Here is a 22,308-nt window from a genome sequence, read left to right on the forward strand (position 1 = left end):
ATGTCAAACTGGGTTTAGAAAAGGTAGAGGAACCAGACATCAAATTGCCAACATTCACTGAATCACAGAGAAAGCAAGGGAATTTCAGAAAAACATCTACCTCTGTTTCATCGAATACACTAAAGCCTTTGACTGTGGATCATAACAAACTGTGGAAAGCTCTGTTGTCGCCTTCTCATACTCCTTTCTCAATCCTGAGCCACTCTGTTGTTCTACACAGCATTCTAACTGTTGCTTCTTGACCCACAGACAGGTTTCTCAGGGGACAGATAAGGTGGTCTCATACTCCCATCTCTTTAAGAGCTTTCCACAGAAAGATTTCCTCTTCTTGGGCTCAAAAATCACTGCAGATAGTGACTGCATCCATAAAATCAGAATACGATGACTTCTTGGCAGGAAAGCTATGACAGTCCTAGACAGTGTGTTGAAAAGCAGAGACATCACTCAGCCAACAAAGGTTTGTATAGTCAAAGCTATGGTCTTCTCAGTGGTCAGGTATGGTTGTGAGAGCTGGACCATAAAGAAGGCAGAGCGCCAGAGGATTGATGCTTTTGAACTGTGGTGCTGCAGAAGACTCCTGAGATTCCCTTGGACAGCAAAGAGATCAGACAGTCAATCTTAAAGGAAGTCAACTCTGAATATTCATTGGAAGGACTGATGCTGAAGCTGAAGCTCCAGTATTTTGGTCACCTTATGTGAACAACCAACACATTGAAGAAGTCCCTGATGTTGGGAAAGATTGAGGGCAGAAGGAGAAGAGGGCTTCAGATGACTGAATGGCATCACTGATGCAATGGACTTGAACTTGGGCAAACTCCAGGAGATGGTGAGGGACAAGTAGGCCTGGCATACTTCAATCCATGGAGTCACAAAGAGTCAGACATGACTAGGCGACTGAGCAAAAACAACATAGCATTTGTTAGAACAACTTTAAGTGAAAGTCATTCAGTCATGTCCGACTCTGTGACCCTATGGACTATACAGCCCATGGAAGTGTCCAGGCTAGAATACTGGAGTGGGTAGCCATTCCTTTCTCCAGGGGATCTTCCCAACAATACTGAAATATAATTCACCAATTGAAAAGAATCAATTATAGCATATTTACAGAGAGGTGTGACCATTGCCACATTCATTTTTGAAAAGTTTTCATCACCCTGAAGTGTTTTTAGAATATTGTTATCCAGGTACCAATTTCCTAGGTGGCTCAGTGGTAAAGAATCTGCCTGCAATGCAGGAGAATCAGGAAACATGGGTTAGAGCCCTGGGTTTGGAAGATCCCCTGGAGAAAGAAATGGTAACTCACTCCAGTATACTTGCCTGGAAAATTCCATGGACAGAGGAGCCTGGCAGCCTACAGTCCAAGAGGTCCCAGAATTGGACATGAATAAGCAACTGAGCATGCATGCACGCATTAAGGTACCAATTTATTCCTGGGCAGTCAGCCCCTATTTCCCTTCAACATTTCCCTCATCTTTAGACAAACACTAATCTACTTTCTGTTTAAAGGGATTTGCTTATAAATCCTATAAATAAAATCTGACAATATGATCTTTTATTCTTGTTTTCTTTTGCAGAGCATAATGTATTTAAAGTTCACCCACACTAGGCATCCATGTACTAGACGTCTGTACTTCCTTCTTTTCATTTCCAAATAATTTTCCAAGGTAAGTTTGTACCACTTTTACTAATTCATTCGTGAAGGGATGGAGATCTGAGTTATTTCTGCTGTTTGGCTATCATGATTAACGCTGCTATGAATGTCAGCTATAAACATGGTAGTGTAGACTACCATTTTCATTTCTCCAGGTAAATACCTAGGAATGGAATTTATGAGTCCTAGAGTAACGCTAGGTTCAAACTTGGAGGAACTTCCAGACTATTTTCCAACACCATTTCATATTCCCACTAGCTGGTTCCATGGTTCCAAACTCTCCACATCTTCTCTGAGCATATGAATCTTGGTTTCCGGATTTTCAAGGAGGGGATGTCACCTATGATCCCCACATGAATAAGCTCTGGGTTACATTTCCTATTATAGCTCATAAGCTTCAGAAAACCAAAGGTAAGATTTTTCCCAGATTTGGCTAATGCCTTAAGGATAAAAACAACTTCTCCCTCTGAAATATTGCCCACATTTATATTTTGGCCTAAACATTTATTCTCTTGGTACTGTACTTATGGAAGCTTTTTATACTTAATCTATTATTTTTATTTGTTTTCACTGGACAAGTAAGCCTTAAAACCAGGCCAACCGTGTTACTAAAAATGGAATCTCCAAGGCTTATTTTTCCAATCCTGCTATTTTTCTGGCACCAGGGTAGTTGTCAGAATACAAGTCCATCTAAACCAGTGATACTTTATCTCTTCTGTGAGCCAGTGCTGGTTTGTGAAATGCTTGTTATCAGCTCACAAGAAGAAACATACAGACATTGAAAGTGAACATAAGCAATAAACTACCTTATCTTGACCCAGACTGATAATTGCCAAGAAAAAGATGAGCATTTTTATCATGTCATTGGATCTGCTAAGACTTTGGATTATTAGTCCTCATGGACTAGAGATTATAGCTTGGTGTCTAAACTAGTACTTAAAAGACTTTTGGGTGGGTCACATGTAAATTGATCAATTTTATAGATACTTTATCCAGGAAAATGCATATACAAAGAAATACAAAAGTTCATTTCAGTCGCTCAGTCATATCCAACTCTTTGCAACCCCATGGACTGCAGCACAGCAGGATTCCCTGTCCATCACCAACTCCCGGAGCTTGCTCAAACTCATATCCGTCGAGTCGGTGATGCCATCCAACCTCTAATCCTCTGTCATCCCCTTCTCCTCCTGCCTTCAATCTTGCCCAGCATCAGGGTCTTTTCCAATGAGTCAGTTCTTCCCATCAGGTGGCCAAAGTATTGGAGCTTCAGCATCAGCATCAGTCCTTCCAATGAATATTCAGGGTTGATTTCCTTTAGGATGGACTGGTTTGATCTCCTTGCAGTCCAAGGGACTCTCAAGAGTCTTCTCTAACACCACAGTTAAGAGCATCAAATCTCTGCTGCTCAGCCTTCTTTATGGTCCAACTCTCACATCCCTAAGTGACCACTGGAAAAACCATAGCTTGGACTAGACGAACATTTGTTGACAAAGTAATGTCTCTGGTTTTGAATATGCTGTCTAGGTTGGCCATAGCTTTTCTTCCAGGCAGCAAGCATCTTTCAATTACATGGCTGCAGTCACCATCTGCAGTGATTTTGGAGCTACAAAAATAAACTCTGTCACTGTTTCCATTGTTTCCTCATTAATTTGCCATGAAATGATGGGATGGGATGTCATGATCTTAGTTTTCTGAATGTTTAGTTTTAAGCCAACTTTATTACTCTCCTCTTTCACTTTCATCAAGAAGCTCCTCAGTTCCTCTTTGCTTTCTGCCATAAGGTGGTGTCATCTGCGTATTTGTGGTTATTGATACTTCTCCCTGCAATCTTGATTCCAGCTTGTGCTTCATCCAGCCCAGCATTTTGCATGATGTACGCTGCAGATAGGGCTTCCTTGGTAGCTCAGTTGGTAAAGAATCCACCTGCAATGCAGGAGACCCCAGTTAGATTCCTGGGTCAGGAAGATCCCCTGGAGAAATGATGGGCTACGTAGTCCAGTATTCTTGGGCTTTCCTTGTGGCTCAGCTGGTAAAGAGTCTGCCTGCAATGCAGGAGACCCCGGTTCGATTCCTGGGTTGGAAAGATCCCCTGGAGAAAGAAAAGGCTATGCACTCCAGTTTTCTGGCCTAGAGAATTCCATGGACAGTCCATGGGGTTGCAGAGAGTTAGACACGACTGAGCCACTTTCAGTTTCACTTTTCACTCTGCAAATAAGTTAAATGAGCAGGGTGACAATATATAGCTTTGATGTACTCCTTTCCTAATTTGGAACCAGTCTGTTGTGTCATGTCCAGTTCTGACTGTTGCCTCTTGATCCACATACGGGTTTCTCAGGAGGCAGGTAAGGTGTTCTGGTATTCCCATCTTTTGAAGAATTTTCCACAGTTCATTGTGATCCACACAGTGAAAGGCTTTGGTGTAGTCAATAAAGCAAAAGTAGATCTTTTTCTGGAACTCTCTTGCTTTTTCTATGATCTAACAGATGTTGGCACTTTGATCTCTTGTTCCTCTGCCTTTTCTAAATCCAGCTTTTATATCTGGAAGTTCTAGGTTGAAGCCTAGCTTGGAGAATTTTGAGCATTACTTTGCTAGCATGTGAGATGAGTGCTACTGTGCAGTCGTTTGAACGTTCTTTGGCATTGCCTAACGTACAAAAGTTAACATGCAATAAAATGTCAGTATATATGTATGGGTCCCATGAAGACTTATAGATCTTCTTTTTAAGCCTGGAAAGAGACAACGGCAGCTGGAGGACATTTTGAGCAATCATTTCATCACTCAGAAGTGCACTCCGCTATCTGAGAGTATAAACTAGAGTGGACAGGAACTGGCCCTCATAATGCAACCACAGAAGTTGAAAGACATTTCATTGATTCATTCATCCAACCTGACTGGTTACAATGTAGCAGACCAAGCTCTGATCTAGATCACTGCTCAAAAAAATTGGAATTTGTCACTCTTTCCCCCTCCTTCAGTCTCCTTCTCCAACCCCAGAATCTGTACCCTCTCCCCAAATGAGGGGAATTTCACACTTCATGATCTTGGTAGAATGGAGACACCTTCCTCCATTAGACAGAAACCTTGCTTCCTAAATATTCCTGCAGGTAGAAAGAGGCTGAGGCTCCACCAGGCAGGTGACCACATGCTGGACTCTTACTTAGGACATGGCGCCACAGAGAGACGGGAACCGCACTGGATGCTTTAGGCACACATGGCACGCGTGGCAGAGGCGGCCGTGTGTCGTCCAGGCGTCAGAGCAGCAGAGAGCAGGTCTAGTCACGGGGTCCATTGTCCAGCATCAGGGCTGACAGCGCTATGAACAGTGGTGTCTGTGCTCACCTGAGGGGAAGGGGTTCCTGTGCGGGACCCGACCTGGGTGGGGTGAGGATTCTGTTCCCGGCCGTGCCTCAGGGCTGGTCAGCGGTTTTCCCTGAAATAAACCCAAACCCACAAGTGTGCCTCTCTCTGTTCCATTTAGAACAATTTGAAATTTTTTCCCCCCACCCAGAACTACCTAAGAATACATGTAGGGAAATCTCAGAGAGCAAGGACTCAGAGACTTTTCCTTCCGCTTTATTATGATTGATATACAATATTGAGTCAGTTCATGGTGTACAGTTGTTGATTTGATACAAAATACAAATACAAAATAATCACCACCATAGCATTATCTGACAACTGATTCATGTCACATCATTACCTCTTCTGCATGTGTGGAGAAAATTTAGATCTACTCTCTTAGCAACTCAGAGACTCTATGGTGAGCTGATAATCACTTCCTAAATTTTCAGTCTGGCGATAGCACATGGCAGAAACAAGATGCAACTCGCACCAAATGTTTTATCTTTTTCCTCTCAGAAAAAAAAACATTTAAATGTGTGTTTAAGACCCCCCACCCCACCGCCTTAATCATTCTCTGATCTTTAATGTCAGTGGATCCCAGTCTGCTCAGGACTGCTTGTAGAGATTGTTACAAAATACTTAGGGCTCTTCCCAGATCCACCATCTCAGAGTGTAGGGCACAGAGTCCTGGAATCTATTATGAACAAGCGGAACAGGGGAGGCAGTGCACAGTCAGGTGGGAATCCAGATCTGTGTTCTTGCTCTGAAATGTGTGGTCTGAAGATCAGCACCAACTGTGTTATAAGTCTATTCCAGACCTTCTGTCTCTAAGAGGAGTGCAGGCGAAAGACATTCCTTCATGTCCTTCAGGACCCCTTTTCATGTGCCATCTAGACCTGGTGTCAGAATGGTGCCGTCTGCTCAGGAGTGTGGTCTGATCAGTTCCCATAGCGTGGGGGATTCAGGATTCAGTCCTCGTCCTTCTGATTCTATAGCCGATTCTCCCCTCCTATCTGCAACCTTATCTGTTTTCAAGGCTTTCAACATCATTTATATGGTGTCACCTCTTCCATCTATTTCTCCAGTCAAGTCATCTCACCTAAACCCTAGACGAGTAAACCCAACTCAGTTGCCACTTTCCTAAACCAAATGCTTATGGCAATGCCTCCTCAAATATGCTCCTTCCAGAGTCCCCTCATTTCCACAGTAGGCGTCCCACACGCTTACTTGCAAATCTCAAATTTTGCGGTCCTCCTTCACCCTTTCTCATAATTCAGATTTAATCCACTAGGAAATGCTGCAAAATGCATTTTCAGAATAGATCAAGAACCCACTCACTCTCCATCATCTTCCCTGCTCACACCCCGGACAAGCACCAGCATCCCCACCCTGGACCCTGCGCTGTTTCCTAGAGGCTCCTTTACGCCTCCCTCGCCCTTCACCTCCTGACTCTGCACAGCAGCCTGACTGACGCTTCTAGAGAGCAGTCACACCAGGTCCTCCTCTGTTCACATCATCCTATAACTCCATAGCTTACTGATATAAAATCAACACCCTTCTAACATCCTGGAGGCCCACAATATCTGGCCGGACATGGGATCTCATTGCAATTCCTTTTCCTTCAGCCACACCTGCCTCCTGGCTCTCCCTTGAACACCCTCCTGCCCTCGTGCATTTGCACTGGAGGCTCCTCTGCCTGGAGAGAACCTCCCTTAGTCGTCCTTGTGGACATTCCTTCATGTTCTTCACATCTTTACTTAAAGGTTACATTTTCAATGAGGCCCACTGTCCACCCTAGTAACACAGTCACCTTCCCTGTCCCCACACACTTGTACTCTGGGTCACCTTCCTCCGAGCACTTACCAACCTCTAAGGGAAATACTTCCCTCACTTACTACCTCATAATACATGTTCTCCCTAGAACACACTGCACATGGTGGACAAGGTTTGTCTGTCGTTAGTTCATTGAGTTCTCCTAACGCAATGGCACCCCACTCCAGTACTCTTGCCTGGAAAATCCCAAGGACGGAGGAGCCTGGTGGGCTGCGGTCCATGGGGTTGCTAAGATTTGGACACGACTGAGCAACTTCACTTTCACTTTTTACTTTCATGCATTGGAGAAGGAAATGGCAACCCACTCCAGTGTTCTCGCCTCGAGAATCCCAGGGACGGGGGAGCCTGGTGGGCTGCCATCTATGGGGTCACAGAGAGTTGGATACAACTGAAGCGACTTAGCAGCAGCAGATGCAAAAATAGTGTGTCATGTCTCTGTCACACAACAAATATCAGTTGAATGAATGGTCAGTGTAAAGCGCTTCCCTATTCTAGATACAGTGTCTTTATTGATGTGACCTCAGGCCACATGCTGTTTCATGGCAGTTACAGCACAACATCCATTCGCATTGACCTCAGTGCTGCCTGTATTTTACTCACAAAGGCTGATCTCCCTTCCCTCCCACACCAATCAGCCTGCACACCATACACAAAACTCTGTCTCTTCAGAAAGGAAGATCCTTTGCTTCTGGCTCCTATATTCAACCTGCTGTGATTTTATTAGACTCTGCTTTCTAAATCCATGAGTTGAGGAGACAACAGTAGCCTTAGAAGATGTAAGGGCAGAAGAGGGGGCAGACCTCAGAAAAGAGAGAAATCCAGCATGAATTAAGTCAAAGATATAACACTATTGGGTCTCTCCTCTTTGCAAGTTCCAGCATGTGATTCCTTTAAAAAGATGGAGAAAAGTTGGAAAGAAGAATCCAGCAAAATCTCTAAAAGGAGGGCAAGAGCTGGATGACTGTGAAATTTCTCTTTTGACACCACTGAGAATCCTGTGTGCACGGACCCCTTGGACTTGTGGGGACAATGACAGGCAAAGTGACCCCTGCAGCTGTCAGATATGGGGTCACCTGGAGAAGAATGAGACCAGGACTCTATACATGAAGAGAACAGTTATTACACCACCACCACTAATAGCAATAACTAAATAAGCAAAATATAAACACATTAAAAAATGACAGGAGCTAAGGATTGGACCAAGGCCTGATCCTAGGCTAACCGTTTAAGAAATTTACCCTGCCCATGGTGCTAGAGACACAACAAGGCCCAGTTGACTTCTGAGGCCATGATCACAGGTCCTTGGTGGGACAAGCATTTACTGAAGGGACAAGGACAATGGAATGGAGAAGAGGACCCAGGCCAGGAGTGACCATGGGCAGTGCATGGGCAGTGCGTGCATGCCCTCCAGGCCCTGATCACTGACTGCGCACAGGCCCTGTCCATACTCAGCTCCTCACAGCCTCCTCCTGTCCCTCCTGCACCTGACTCAGCACAGGAAACATGGTTCTGGAAGGTTCTCAGTGTTTCAATTTATTTCCTCTTTCAAACCTTAGGAATCTTCATCTATATTATCCAATCCCCCTTCATGGCACTAATTAGAAAAAACAAATTCATATATACAGATTTATTTTCATTAAGGAAATTAAGACATCATTACTCAGTGCATATGAAGCAAAGACAGTGATGGAGATGGCCCAGCCCCATTTCTGCTGGAACAGGACAGTGGATGAGGGAGGAGAACACAGGTCAGGGTGGGGAGGGGCCGTGGTGGGCAGGGGTGGGCCAGTCTCCCCACGTCCTCACGTTATACTAATAGGAGCACAGACACACTCAGATGCAGCTGCAGAAAGAGGGGTCTGGGGATCTGACGTCACAAAGCAGGACCGAGCATCACTCAGTCCCCACAAGGCAGCTGTCTCACACTGTGAGAGAAAAGAATCAGGAACCAGTTCAGGTCAGTCATGTAAGGGCTGACATTCTCGACAGCCCCCCACATGCTCACATGTCCCACTCAAAGATCCCAGCTGCCCAATGTGTCCCCTCTGCCCCAATACCCCTTCCAATCTAGACTCTCCAAGGTCTCACCTTTAGGAACTGTGAGAGACACATCAGAGCTCTGGGCACTGTCACTGCCTGGGGGAAAACAAGACCAGGACGTGGTCAGAACCCACAGGAGAGAAACTAGAGAAGGCACTTTGAGGAGAATGAGCCCCCCATGGCATCCTGTCTGCACCCTCACAAGGGTCTCAGGAATCGCCCTCTTCATACTTACTTGCAGCCTGGGTATAGATCCGTCCTTTTTCACCTGTGAGAAGAAAATATCACGTGAGAGGCCAGGGAGAAGGATGAGTCATGAGACCCTAGTGGAACCCATAGTCCTGGACCCCAGAGAACTTTCTGGAACTGTGGTCAAAACTCATGATAGGATCAGGAACACAGAGAAGGGAGCTGTGTAAGGACTGGGCCACCAGCCCTCCTGGAGGTCTGTCCTCAGCAAGGATCTCCCTCTAACCTTCAAGTGATGGAAACCTGGTCCCCAACTGGAATTAGGAAGGCGAAAAATTTCTCTTTCATTTTCATACAGGCTTTAGAAAAGCAAAATGTTAGCATCAGCTCCATACTCCACGTGTGTGTGGAGCATACTTTCCAGTAATCAGGCAGGTAAATGTCTACCTGGGCTTGAAACCCCCAGTGAGACAAGAAAACTCAGATCCCTCCCTCCCTTCCTTACCTGAGCGCTTCTTCTTCCAGATCACAGCTCCAGCCACCACAGCCACCACGAGGACAACCAGGCCAACAATGATGCCCATGGTGAGGAAGGAGGTCTGAGGAGGTTCTGTGGAGGAAAGGGAAGGGCCCCTCAGGCTTGAGTCCTGACCTTGCTGAACTGAGTCCTGAAGGGCTCCTGCTTTATCTGAGAGGAAGCTCCAGCCCATCTCCCTCCTTACCCCATCTCAGGGTGAGGGGCTCCTGAAGTCCCTCATGCTGCACACGGCATGTGTATCTCTGCTCCTCTCCAGAAGGCACCACCAGGGCCACCCACTTCTGGAAGGCTCCATCCCCTGAAGGCCTGGTCTCCACAAGCTCCATGTCCTGGGTCTGGTCCTCCCCACTGCGCTGCCAGGTCAGTGAGATCTCCTCAGGGTAGAAGCCCATGGCCCAGCACCTCAGGGTGACCTCACGGTCAGAGATGGGGTGATGGGTCACATGTGCCTTTGGAGGGTCTGAGGAAGAATCAGAAAATTTACAGTTTGTGTTACCTCCATGGGTCACTGAAGCAGCATCATGTGACCATCCTGAGAAAGGACAGAACAGTGATTTTTTTCCCCAGCTTTACTCATGTATACTTAACAAAAACTGTACACATTTAAAGTGTACTACATGTTGCTTTGATATATATGTACACTGTGAAGGTAATTAATGTATTCATCAACTTACCTTATGTGTGTGTCTGTTTGACAGGGGTGATCAGAATGATTAAGATCAATTTTAAAGTATACAATAGAGGATTATTATTAACTATAGTCACCAGCCTGTACATCAGATCCCCAGATGTATTATGAACTTTTTTACCCTCTGAGCTATGGAACATTCAAGACCATGGTGTTGAAAAAAGCAGCACAAGAGCTAGATAACAGCCTCAAATCAGAGATCAGGGAGGATCTATATTAGTTCTTGGAAATTTCTAGAATGAGACTAGGATAGGAGCTCTAAAAATGGGAGGGGGAGAATACAGAGTGGTGGAGGCTGAATGACTCAGAAAAGCTGGAGTCAGGCCTCCCAAGGTGCTCTCAGGGTGAGGACATATCTTGAGAGAGAAAGTCATGGATCACAAGATGGTGGCCAGGGTCAAAGGGCACCGCTGACCGGCTATTTCAGGGATGGTTTGTTTCCTGCTTCTTCCTTAAAGACAGTGGATTCCTTAATTGTCCTTCAGAGCAGTAGGGCCACTGGTGACTGTCTTGTACAGAATATGAAAACCTGGGCGGATTCCTCGCTCTCCTGACAAGAACCTGGGGCGCTGTTCCCACAGGGACCCCATTTTCCTCTCCTCGTGGGAAGCCAGCTCCAGCCCGCGGGGAGATCAGGGAGGCCCCGCGCCCCTCGTACCTGCGCGCAGCAGCGTGTCCTTCCCGTTCTGCAGGTGTCTGAGGAGCCACTCCACGCACGTGCCCTCCAGGTAGTTCCTGAGTCTCTCCGCCTCACCTGCCGCCTCCCACTTGCGCTTGGTGATCTGAGCCGCACTGTCCGCCGCGGTCCAGGAGCGCAGGTCCTCGTTCAGGGCGAGGTAATCTCTGCCGTCGTAGGCGTACTGCGAGAACCCGCGGAGGAGGCGCCCGTCCGGCCCCACGTCGCAGCCGTACATCCGCTGGAGGGTGTGAGACCCTGACCCGCCCCGACCACCCGCGGTGATTAAACCCAAACTGAAAATGAAACCGGGTCAAGTCCTGCCGGCTCCTCCCGTGTCGGGGTGCCGGGCGTGTTCCGCAGTGTTGGGGTGACCCTCGGACCCGGAGACTCGGGGCGACCCCGGCCGGTCCCTGGGGGTGGGAGTCGTGACTTGGACCCGGGCCCGCGTCGCTCACCGGCCTCGCTCTGGTTGTAGTAGCGGAGTGCGGTTTTCAGGTTCACTCGGAAACTCTGTGCGGTGTCCTTGGCTATCCGCGTGTTCTGATCCCAATACTCGGGCCCCTCCTGCTCCACCCACCGCGCCCGCGGTTCTTCCCTCGGATCCGGGGCGTCGCTGTCGAACCGCACGAACTGCGTGTCGTCCACGTAGCCGACAGAGATGAAGCGGGGCTCCCCGAGGCCGGGCCGGGACACGGCGGTGTCGAAATACCTCATGGAGTTGGGGCCTGAGGGCGGGGAGGGGTGAGACCCGGTCCGACCTCCTCCCGGCGCGGGTCCCGGGTCCGAGGTCAGGAGGCCGGGAGGGCGGAGGGGTCGGAGGGCCAGTGAGATGGAAGAGGTCGAAAACCGGCCCCGAACTTCGAAAGGGGTAGAAAAGAGGGGTCGGGAAGCAAGAGAGGGACAGGCCGGGACCCGGGAGGCATGGGGCCTGGGCAGGGGCGTCGGGGTCGCTCCGTCCCTGGGTTACTGCCCCCCAGGCTCCCGGGCAGTCCCCTCGCCCTTCCCCGCAGAGGCCGTTCCCTCCCGACCCGCACTCACCAGCCCGGGTCTCGGTCAGGACCAGGATCCCCGAAAGGAGCAGGAGAAGGGTTCCCGGCCCCATGATTCGCATCCTCTGGGTCTGAGAAGAAGCAGTCTGGGCGGGTCGATGGAGACTTTATAACCGGGATCCGCGGAGACGCTGATTGGTTTTTCTAGAAACCGGGCACCCAGTGGCAGTGAGAACTGGAACCTCATCACCAGTGTCCAGGCAGGAGGGCTAAACATAGGTTGTGAGAGAGAAAGTGAAACTCGGGGAAACGGGTAATCCCCAACACGGAGCGTCCCAGCCCCTGACTCCGCCCTTGACCCTGAGATCCTGAGCGGCTTTCGCTCCAGGGTCCTGGGACTTTGCCCTGATCCCTCCCCTCCTGCTAGGTAGAATGTTCAAACTACCCAATAATTACACCCATCTCACAGGCTAGCAAAGTAATGCTTAAAATTCTCCAAACCAGGCTTCAACAGAACCTGAACCCTAAACTTTCAGATGTTCAAGCTGGATTTAGAAAAGCCAGAGGAACGAGAGATCAAAGTGCCAACATCCCCTGGATCATCGAAAAAGCAAGAGAGAAAACATCTACTTCTGCTTTATGGACTATGCCAAAGCCTTTGTGTGGGTCAAAACAAACAGTGGAAAATTCTTCAAGAGATGGGAATACCAGACCATCAGACCTGCCTTTTTGAGAAAACTGTGTGCAGGTCAAGAAGCTACAGTTAGAACTGGACATGGAACAACAGACTGGTTCCAAATTGGGAAAGGAGTAAGCCAAGGCTGTATATTGTCACCCTGCTCATTTAACTTACATGCAGAGTACATCATGTGACATGCTGGGCTGGATGAAGCACAAGCTGGAATCAAGATTGCCAGGAGAAATATCAATAACCTCAGATATGCAGATGACACCACCCTTACAGCAGAAAGCAAAGGGGAGCTAAAGAGCCTCTTGATGAAAGTGAAAGAGAAGAGTGAAAAAGTTGGCTTCAAGCTCAACATTCAGAAAACTAAGGTCATGGCATGTGGTCCCATCACTTCATGGCAAATAAATGGGGAAACAATGGAAATAGTGGCAGACTTTATTTTCTGGGGCTCCAAAATCATGCAGATGGTGACTGCAGCCATGAAATCAAAAGATGCTTGCTACTTGGAAGAAATGCTACAACCAACCTAAACAATATGTTAAAAAGCAGAGACATTACTTTGCCAACAAAGGTCCATCTAGTCAAAGCTATGTTTTTTCCAGTAGTCATGTGTGGATGTGAGGGTTGGACTGTAAAGAAAGCTGGGCACTGAAGAATTGATGCTTTTGAACTGTGGTATTGGAGAAGGCTCTTGAGAGTCCCTTGGACTGCAAGGAGATAAACCAGGAAATCTGAAAGGAAATCAGTCCTGAATATCCATTGGAAGGACTGATGCTGAAGCTGAAGCTCCAATCTTTGGCCAGCTGAGGTAAAGAACTGACTCATTGAAGAAGACCCCTATGCTGAACAAGATTGAAGGCAGGAGGAGAAGGGGATGACAGAGGATAAGATGGTTGTATGACATCACTGACTCGATGGACGTGAGTTTGAGCAAGCTCCAGGAGATGGTGATGGACAGGGAGGCCTGGCATGCTGCAGTCCATGGGGTCACAAAGAGTCGGACATGACTGAGCAACTGAACTGAACTGAACTCCCCTCTGAGAGCTCTTTGTCCCACTGTCTCCCTGAGTCCTAGCTCTGGGGCTATTTGAGATTTTGAATAAAATATCTACACAATCTTACAAATTAGTGAGGACCCCAAGGATAGTATTATGTGACCACTTCTATGCATATTTTCCATACTATGAATAATACACTTTAAAGATTATTATTTGTTTATTTAGAATAATATTAATAGAAAGAAAGTTTAGCTGCTCAGTCGTGTCCAACTCTTTGCGACCGCATGCATTGTAGCCTACAAGGCTCCTCTGTCCATGGGATTTTCCAGGCAAGAGTACTGGAATGGGTTGCCATTTCCTTTTCCAGAGGATCTTCCCAACCCAGGGATCAAATGTGGGTCTCCCACATTGTAGGCAGATGCTTTACCGTCTGAGCCACCAGGGAAGTCCTAAAGGCTGGCTATAATATTAATAATCAATGTATTTAATATGAATAACTAGTTCCCAGAATAAAAAGGGTAGGGAGAAGCATAGAGCTTTTTCCATTTTTTCCAAGTATCTTTCCTGTCTCTTTCACTAGAAGATCAGTGGATTTTCAGGTTTGCATCTGCATTGAATCTGTTATTTTGATGGTAGTCTGTGAAAGTGAAAAAGCCCGCACATATGTAGGAATAAATTTTTCAGATAATTGTGGATGTTCATCTTGGATACAAAAGTAAAACTATACAAATTGTAGTTTCTCAAATGTTTTTTCCTCAGTGGACCTGAAACAATATCTTTGACTATTTTCTATTCTGTTACATTAAAATCCATAAGCCTATTTTGCTCATGGAACATCTCTTGTACTAATACAAGATTTTTACAAAGTAATACATTGTTTTACTAAATTATACAGATCTTTCTGTTCATTCATTCTTTCAATAACAGTTATTTTCCATGAAAAAGAGGGTAGTTCAGAGCACACAGAATTTTTTCTTGGGCCACAGGACTTTGAAATATAGCAGAAGTGCTCGGTGTGTACTTTCCATGTCAACACAGAAGATACTTTCAAAATGTGTATTTAAGAATGATGATTAGGAAACATAAGCATTTCTATTTATTTTTTAAAATTTATTTTATTGAAGGATACTAGATTTATAATGTTAATTTGTGCAGTACAGCAAATTGATTCACTTATACATGTGTATATATATATATATTCTTTTTCATATTTTTTTCCATTTTGGTTTATTAAGGACAGATAAGAATTTTTAATATGTCATTCTGGATGTTTTAAAGCAAACCTGATTATTGGTTTTCTTTTTTTCTACAAGAAAGCTTTGGTGAAAGTAGTTACTAGTGCAGTTTGCTACCATAGTTTGTTACTGCTAAGTGATACATCAAAGCAAATGTCAACACAGTGAGAAGTCAAATAATATCTGAGTGATGCTATGAAAGTAGGTTTCACCTCAGGGATCTCAGGAAAGGGTCTCAGTGACATCAAGGGTTCCACAGACCACACTCTGAGAACTGCTGTTCTGAATGAACCAGGGCATCTCCCAACTGATCCCTGCCTTTGCCTCCTCTTCATTTTGGAAAATACTTTTTCCTGAGCTGGACTCCCTGTCTCCCCAAACTTAACTGAGGGCCCTGCCTCTGGGCTGCTCTAGGAGAGAACTCATCCCCTGGAAAGTGATGCCAGAGAGTGTCCTCAGTCTGGGAAGGGAGGTGGGGGGACAGGTGTTTCCCCTTTGGAACTGGGGACAGTTTGTACCTGAAGGTGCCAGAGACACTCATAACCTACTTTGATTTTGTTACACACCAGCTTAATATGTATTCATATCCCAGACAGAAATGTGACGTAGTTTCTAAGAAAAATAGTATTGGCCCTTTAATTTCATGTGGTCTAATGCACCTGACTTGAGGCCCACAAATCATGAAGAGCAGTCCATTCCAACAGAACATTCTGTGGTGAAAGAACTGTTCTATGTCTGTGATGTCCAGTCGGGTAGCCAGTAGCTACATGATGCTATTTAGCACCTTAACGTGTCTGTTGTGCTGAGCACTTTTATTTATTTTAATTTAAGTAGCAATATGTGGCTACTACCTAGCATACTGGTCAATGCATATCTAGAATGTTGTTAATTAATCTCCTGTCTCTTTCCCCTGAAAGATACTGTGACTCATAGGTTGATGAACATTAAAATAATCTTAATATTGAAGTCATGGATTTGTCTGTGCAGGTCTTAGATATAGCTTTAAAATACAGCATGCTCTGAAATTTCTTTAATGTGTATTTTAACAGAGTGTTCAGACATTAGCCAAACCATGGTTTATCACCTTAAGGTCCTAAGTGTTCAAAACTGCCCATCACTGGATATAATCCTTGATCTCTTGGTGTTTTCCTTAACTTGACAAACACAAGGACACTCAGAAGTTATCAACTGAACACAATAGATATCAATACTTCATAGGGCATGTACATACTTGTAAAGTTGAAGCAGAAGATGTCACATTAGAATCCATCACCTTATTACTATTTACTTACTACTCCTGCTATACTTTCTCTCCAAATTCAATCAGTTCTGGACACCTTCACCCTTGGACACCTCTCTCCTAGACAAAAATATACACGAATTTTTTACTCTTGTGGAATGATACACTTAATGACCTAAAGATGAAAAGCCATCAAAACACATAAATCAAAAAAAAAAAAAAAAAAAAAAAACACATAAATCTTCCCTATGTCAAGCAGACACTCACAAGATACAAACATATGCCCCTATTCAGATGGAAAGACACATCAAAATTTTTGGCAAACAGGTAACATGTCTCAATGTTCTTCAGTCAAAGACCACCAGGAGAGTCTGTGGGCAATCAGGTTGGATTTATGCTGGATGCAGTGAGGGAGATCACACAGCATCAGGAACCATGGTGTCTCTTGTGATGTGTTAGAACATATACAGCAGAGGGTCCCCAAGCTCTGGGCTTGGGCCGATATCTCCTGTCAGATCAGTGCCAACATTAGATTAGAAATAAAGTGTACAATAAATGTAATGTGCTTGAATCATCCTGAAATTATTCCCGCCTCCGCTGGCCTGTGGAAAAATTGTCTTCCATGAAATCAATTCCTGGTGCCAAAATTGCTGAGGACTGCTGACATACAGGACGTGGACTTTGGTTGGGTGATTTTGAGGGGCATCTATGCCTTCATTCTCCATTTACTCACGTCCTCTACTCAGAAATGATCGCAGCTTGAAATTTCTCATTTTTTCTTCCCAGAAAAATCTATCTGTTATTTAATGAATACTGTTATATCAGTAAAAGAGTTCAGGCCACAGCCTGGGAGAAATTATTGCAAATTCACATATCTGAAAAAGGACTTGTTTTAAAATACACACAAAACTCTTAATCTCAAAAAACAATAACCAGTATCCTTTTAAAAATAAAGTCTGAACAAACACTTCTTCTGAAAGACATAAAAATGGAAATGCATATGAAAAGATGTTAAACATAGTATGTTTTTAGGAAATGTAAATTTAAAAATGACAGTAATGTATCATCACACCTAATAGAATGTCTAGAATCTAAGAACAGGTGATGCCAAGTGCTGACCAGGACATGGTGCAACTGAAACCCTCACTCACTGGGGCAGGAATAGGAAGCAGCGTGGCCACTAGAATCGAGTCAGCAGTTTCTTATGAAGCTACTCAGACTCTCCATCCAGTCTATTCATCAATCTAGTACTTGTTCAACTCATTTGAAAACTTATTTTGCAAACACCCCTGCAGAACTTGATGATAGAAGAGCACCGCTTAAGTGTGGGCTGTGCATGGTGACTTCCTTGTAAAGACTATAGTGTGGAAAGTGGGGAAGTAAAAATAGGCTTTCACGAGGAGAAACCTGGGAAATGCTACCTTAGCCAGGTGATGAGGTGAACTTATTAGTGATATTTGAGTGGACAGTGTATACCCTTGGTGACTGGGGAATGTCACTCATCTCTGTGGTCCTCTTCCCCAAAACCTTTTGCCCCAGTCAAATCGAAAGATGTTCTACTATATCTCTGAGCAGTACTCTGCAAAATATCAAAGTCATCAAAAACAAGAGAAGTCTGTGTCACTGTCTCAGCCAGGGGAGCCTGAAGGAGACACGATTCCCAGACTTAATATGTGTCTTTGATAGGATCCTGGATCAAGTTAAAGGAAAACTAATGAAGTTCAAATAAATTCTGGAGTTTAGTAACACTGTATCAATATTGGTCATTAGCTGTAACAAATGTATGATGGTGGTATAAGATGTTCCCATAGAGACACTGAGTGTAGGATATATAGTAACTCTGTGCTAACTTTGCTACTTTTTTGTAAGTCGCAAACTATACTAAAATTAAAACATTTTAATATCAACCAGAAACAAACAGGGAGTGAAGAATCAATTACTGACTTTCAGATTTCCAGGGTCTTTCATCAGTGAACTGCAGAGAGGAGACATGGAGAGAGAAGATGGAAACCTGAGATACAGGGAGGGCTCCAGGGCTCTCCTCTCCTCCAATCCCTGCCTAAACCCTGAGCCTGATCCCAGAGCTGCTCAGAAAGCACCTTCGCCCCCTTCACTGGACCAGGGCAGGCATCTCTGTCTGTCTGATTCAGACCACAATGCATCCTCTGCCTTCCCCATGCAGACCTGGAGAGGAAAGAGTGGTCGTGCTCCGTGTGACCACAGGGCTGATGCCTGGATACCTGAGCTCCCTTCTGACCTCCTTCCCAGAGACCTGCCCAGGCTCTCCTTAGGCTCCCAGCGGCGGGTCAGTGCTGTGCACACAAGCTGGTGTCCATCCAGTGTCAAGTTCAAAGTGTGAGTTGTTTTCCACAATACACGCGGACATGGATGTTTCTCTCTCCACTAAACAACCAAGGACTTTGGCCTCAGAGGGGATCAGATATCAAGGCTGTAAAACCTGGTTCCCAGGTCCAGGGTGGAGCTCACAAACATACAGGGTGTTCTAGTCATTAAGGGATGAGACCTTGAACCCAAAGTCCTTGTTATTTCTTCCAGCCACTGACAAGGTTATAGACTCTTCCTCCAGGGAATCAACTCTGGAACCTCTGTTCCTAGGATGGGGTGTAAGAGTTTGGGGGTGGGGAGGAGTAGGAGGAAGAGGGGAGAAGGAGGAAGAGGAGGAGATCCCCTAGAAATATGGGGAGGTTCCTGGAGAAGGAGGAAACAGTGACATTATGGGATGGAGGCCACAGGAGTGGAGGGGAGGAACCAGAGGGGAGAGGTGTGAGGGAGGGTCACTTAGTGGATACATGTGCAGGAGGGTGGGGTCTGTGTTGGGAGAGACACAGGGGCTTCTGGCCTGGGCGCTGGTAGAGGCTATATTTTCCACCTGGATGATAATCACACAGTGTCAGCTCCATATTTTGCTGGGAAATTGTACTTATGTTTTTGGTATTTTTCATTTTTCATTACAGATATGACATGACTCAAATACACGTGGAAGGAGGGAAAAGAGAAAAAGAGAGAGCAGAGGTGATTAAAGGAATTCCTCTCTTCCAGAGAATTACCCCCACCCCAGTCCCCACTCTACATCTCACACACATGATGCTGGGGAAGGGGAGGGAGAGGGAGACTTCAGGAAGGCAGAGCCCATCCTCAGCTCACAGTCAGGGGCTACTTAGACATCCTCTCTTTATGAGCTGAGATAGCAGGGACCACCGTGCTGAATACACTGGCCCAAGAACTTGGGAAAAAAGACCTGCCTGGCAGCTGGCCATGAAGGTGCTTCCTGGAGATCAAAGGACAGGATGTGAACTGGAGCCTGGAGGCCACAAGGGTGACAAGGAGATCAATCATGAGTCTGGGCCGTGGGGCCCCCTAACATTTTCCTGAGACATGAAAAAGACATTCTCCTCCCCAGACCTACAACACCATACCAAGGACACCAAGGGTGGACCCTCCTGTCCAAGCATCACCCTCTCCACCCTTTTGAAGCCTTCAGGGTGCCTTCTTCTCCCAGGCCTAACAGCCCAGGACCCTAGCCTCCTGCCTCTTCAACCCCTTCATGGACCTAATAGAGACCTGATGTCTGGATCCCTCAGGCCTGATCCCTCCACCTCCAAACCACGAAATTAAATGGTTCTGAGCTCCTGTACAGGAGACAGGGATCAAGAACATCCCCAAGAAAAAGAAATGCAAAAAGGCAAAATGGCTGTCTGAGGAGGCCTTACAAATAGCTGTGAAAAGAAGAGAAGCCAAAAGCAAAGGAGAAAAGGAACGATATAAGCATCTGAATGCAGAGTTCAAAGAATAGCAAGGAGAGATAAGAAAGCCTTCCTCGCGAGGGTGGGATGTTTTGAGAGAAGAGCATGTATATTATCTATAGTGAAACAGATCACCAGCCCAGGTAGGATGCATGAGACAAGTGCTCGGGCCTGGTGCACTGGGAAGACCCAGAGGAATCGGGTGGAGAGGGAGGTGGGAAGGGGGATCGGGATGGGGAATACATGTAACTCCATGGCTGATTCATGTCAATGTATGACAAAACCCACTGCAATGTTGTGAAGTAATTAACCTCCAACTAATAAAAATAAATGGGAAAAAAAAAAAAAAAAAAGAAAGCCTTCCTCAGCGATCAATGCAAAGAAATAGAGGAAAACAATAGAATGGGAAAGAGATCTCTTCAAGAAAATTAGAGATACCAAGGGAACATTTCAGGCAAAGATGGGCTCAATAAAGGACAGAAATGGTAGGGACCTAACAGATGCAGAAGATATTAAGAAGAGGTGGCAAGAATACACAGAAGAACTGTACCAAAAACATCTTCATGACCCAGATAATCACGATGGTTTGATCACTCACCTAGAGCCAGACATCGTGGAATGTGAAGTCAAGTGGGCCTTAGGAAGCATCACTATGAACAAAGCTAGTGGAGGTGATGGAATTCCAGTTGAGCTATTTCAAATCCTGAAAGATGATGCTGTGAAAGTGCTGCACTAAATATGTCAGCAAATTTAGAAAACTCAGCAGTGGCCACAGGACTGGAAAAGGTCAGTTTTCATTCCAATCCCTAAGAAAGGCAATCCAAAGAATGCTCAAACTACTGCACAATTGCATTCATCTCACACACTAGTAAAGTAATGCTCAAAATTCTCCAAGCCAGGCTTCAGCAATACGTGAACAATGAACTTCCAGATGTTCAAGCTGGCTTTAGAAGAGGCAAAGGAACCAGAGATCAAATTGCCAACATACGTTGGATCATCGAAAAAGCAAGAGAGTTTCAGAAAAACATCTATTTCTGCTTAATAACTATGCCAAAGTCTTTGACTGTGTGGATCACAATAAACTGTGGAAAATTTTTAAAGAGATGGGAATACCAGACCACCTGACCTGCCTCTTGAGAAACCTGTATGCAGGTCAGGAAGCTACAGTTAGAATCAGACATGGAACAACAGAATGGTTCCAAATTGGGAAAGGAGTACGTCAAGGCTGTATATTGTCACCCTGCTTATTTAACTTATGTGCAGAGTACATCATGAGAAATGCTGAGCTGGAAGAAGCACAAGCTGGAATCAAGGTTCCTGGGAGAAATATCAATAACCTCAGACATGCAGATGACAACCACCCTTATGGCAGAAAGTGAAGAAGAACTAAAGAGCCTCTTGATGATAGTGAAAGAGTAGAGTGAAAAAATTGGCTTAAAGCTCAACATTCAGAAAACTAAGATCACGGCATCCAGTCCCATCACTTCATGGCAAATAGATGGGGAAACAGTGGAAACAGTGTCAGACTATTTTTTTGGCCTCCAAAATCACTGCAGATGGTGACTGCAGCTATGAAATTAAAAGACGCTTACTCCTTTGAAGGAAAGTTATGACCAACCTAGACAGCATATTAAAAAGCAGAGACATTACTTTGCCAACAAAGGTCGGTCTAGTCAAGTCTATGGTTTTTCCAGTAGTCATGTATGGATGTGAGAGTTGGACTATAAAGAAAGCTGAGAGCCAAAGAATTGATGCTTTTGAACTGTGGTGTTGGAGAAGACTCTTGAGAGTCCCTTGGACTGCAAGGAGGTCCAACCTGTCCATCCTAAAAGAGATCAGTCCTCGGTGTTCATTGGAAGGACTGATGTTGAAGCTGAGACTCCAATACTTTGGCCACCTGATGCAAAGAGCTGACTCATTTGAAAAGATCCTGATGCTGGGAAAGATTGAGGGCTGGAGGAGAAGGGGATGACAGAGTATGAGATGGCTGGATGGCATCCCCGACTCAATGGACATGAGTTTGGGTGAACTCCGGGAGTTTGTGATGGACAGGGAGGCCTGGCATGCTGCGGTTCATGGGTCGCAAAGAGTCTGACACGACTGAGCGACTGAACTGAACTGAACTGAGCTCCTGTACCCAAATCTAATTTCTGGTTCCGAGGATGACTCAGGGTTTGGCGTCATGGGTCCCAAAGGGGTGGCTTCTCAGGGCCCCACAGGCTACAGCTGAGCCAGGCCTCCAGTTGCGCAGATTCAGCCGGTTCTGGACAAAAACCTGAAAAAAAAAAAAAAAAAAAATAGAACATATCGCGACAGGCTTCTTCTTAGCCCAAATAAGTGTGGAGTCTCCGCCGCATGCGGCGAATTTGACTTTCTTGAAGGTCCTGCGCCGCAGCAGGCAGCCTGCTGCTCCTGCCGCTACAGAATTCCCCT

General features: G+C 45.6%; 1 protein-coding gene across 7 annotated transcripts in view; it reads right to left on the bottom strand.

The window, feature by feature from the left end:
- The window catches only part of LOC133059723 (BOLA class I histocompatibility antigen, alpha chain BL3-7), a 141,269-nt gene that overhangs the window by 92,588 nt on the left and 26,373 nt on the right, over positions 1-22,308 (bottom strand). For 2 of the 7 annotated variants that reach the window (XM_061147241.1, XM_061147240.1), the window contains exons 1-6: positions 12,000-12,155; positions 11,417-11,686; positions 10,941-11,216; positions 9,779-10,054; positions 9,562-9,666; positions 9,103-9,135 (exon numbers count right to left, since the gene is read on the bottom strand). In XM_061147241.1, coding sequence (XP_061003224.1) covers positions 9,103-9,135; positions 9,562-9,666; positions 9,779-10,054; positions 10,941-11,216; positions 11,417-11,686; positions 12,000-12,072 — 1,033 coding nt within the window. In that variant the 5' untranslated portion in view covers positions 12,073-12,155. Of the gene's footprint in view, positions 1-8,439; positions 8,753-8,826; positions 8,964-9,102; positions 9,136-9,561; positions 9,667-9,778; positions 10,055-10,940; positions 11,217-11,416; positions 11,687-11,999; positions 12,156-22,308 lie in introns of those variants that run through there. The other 5 variants (XM_061147244.1, XM_061147245.1, XM_061147239.1 and 2 more) reach the window with 4 other exon arrangements.

The sequence above is a fragment of the Dama dama genome, chromosome 7, assembly GCF_033118175.1.
Source record: "Dama dama isolate Ldn47 chromosome 7, ASM3311817v1, whole genome shotgun sequence".
Classification (NCBI taxonomy): Eukaryota; Metazoa; Chordata; class Mammalia; order Artiodactyla; family Cervidae; genus Dama; species Dama dama.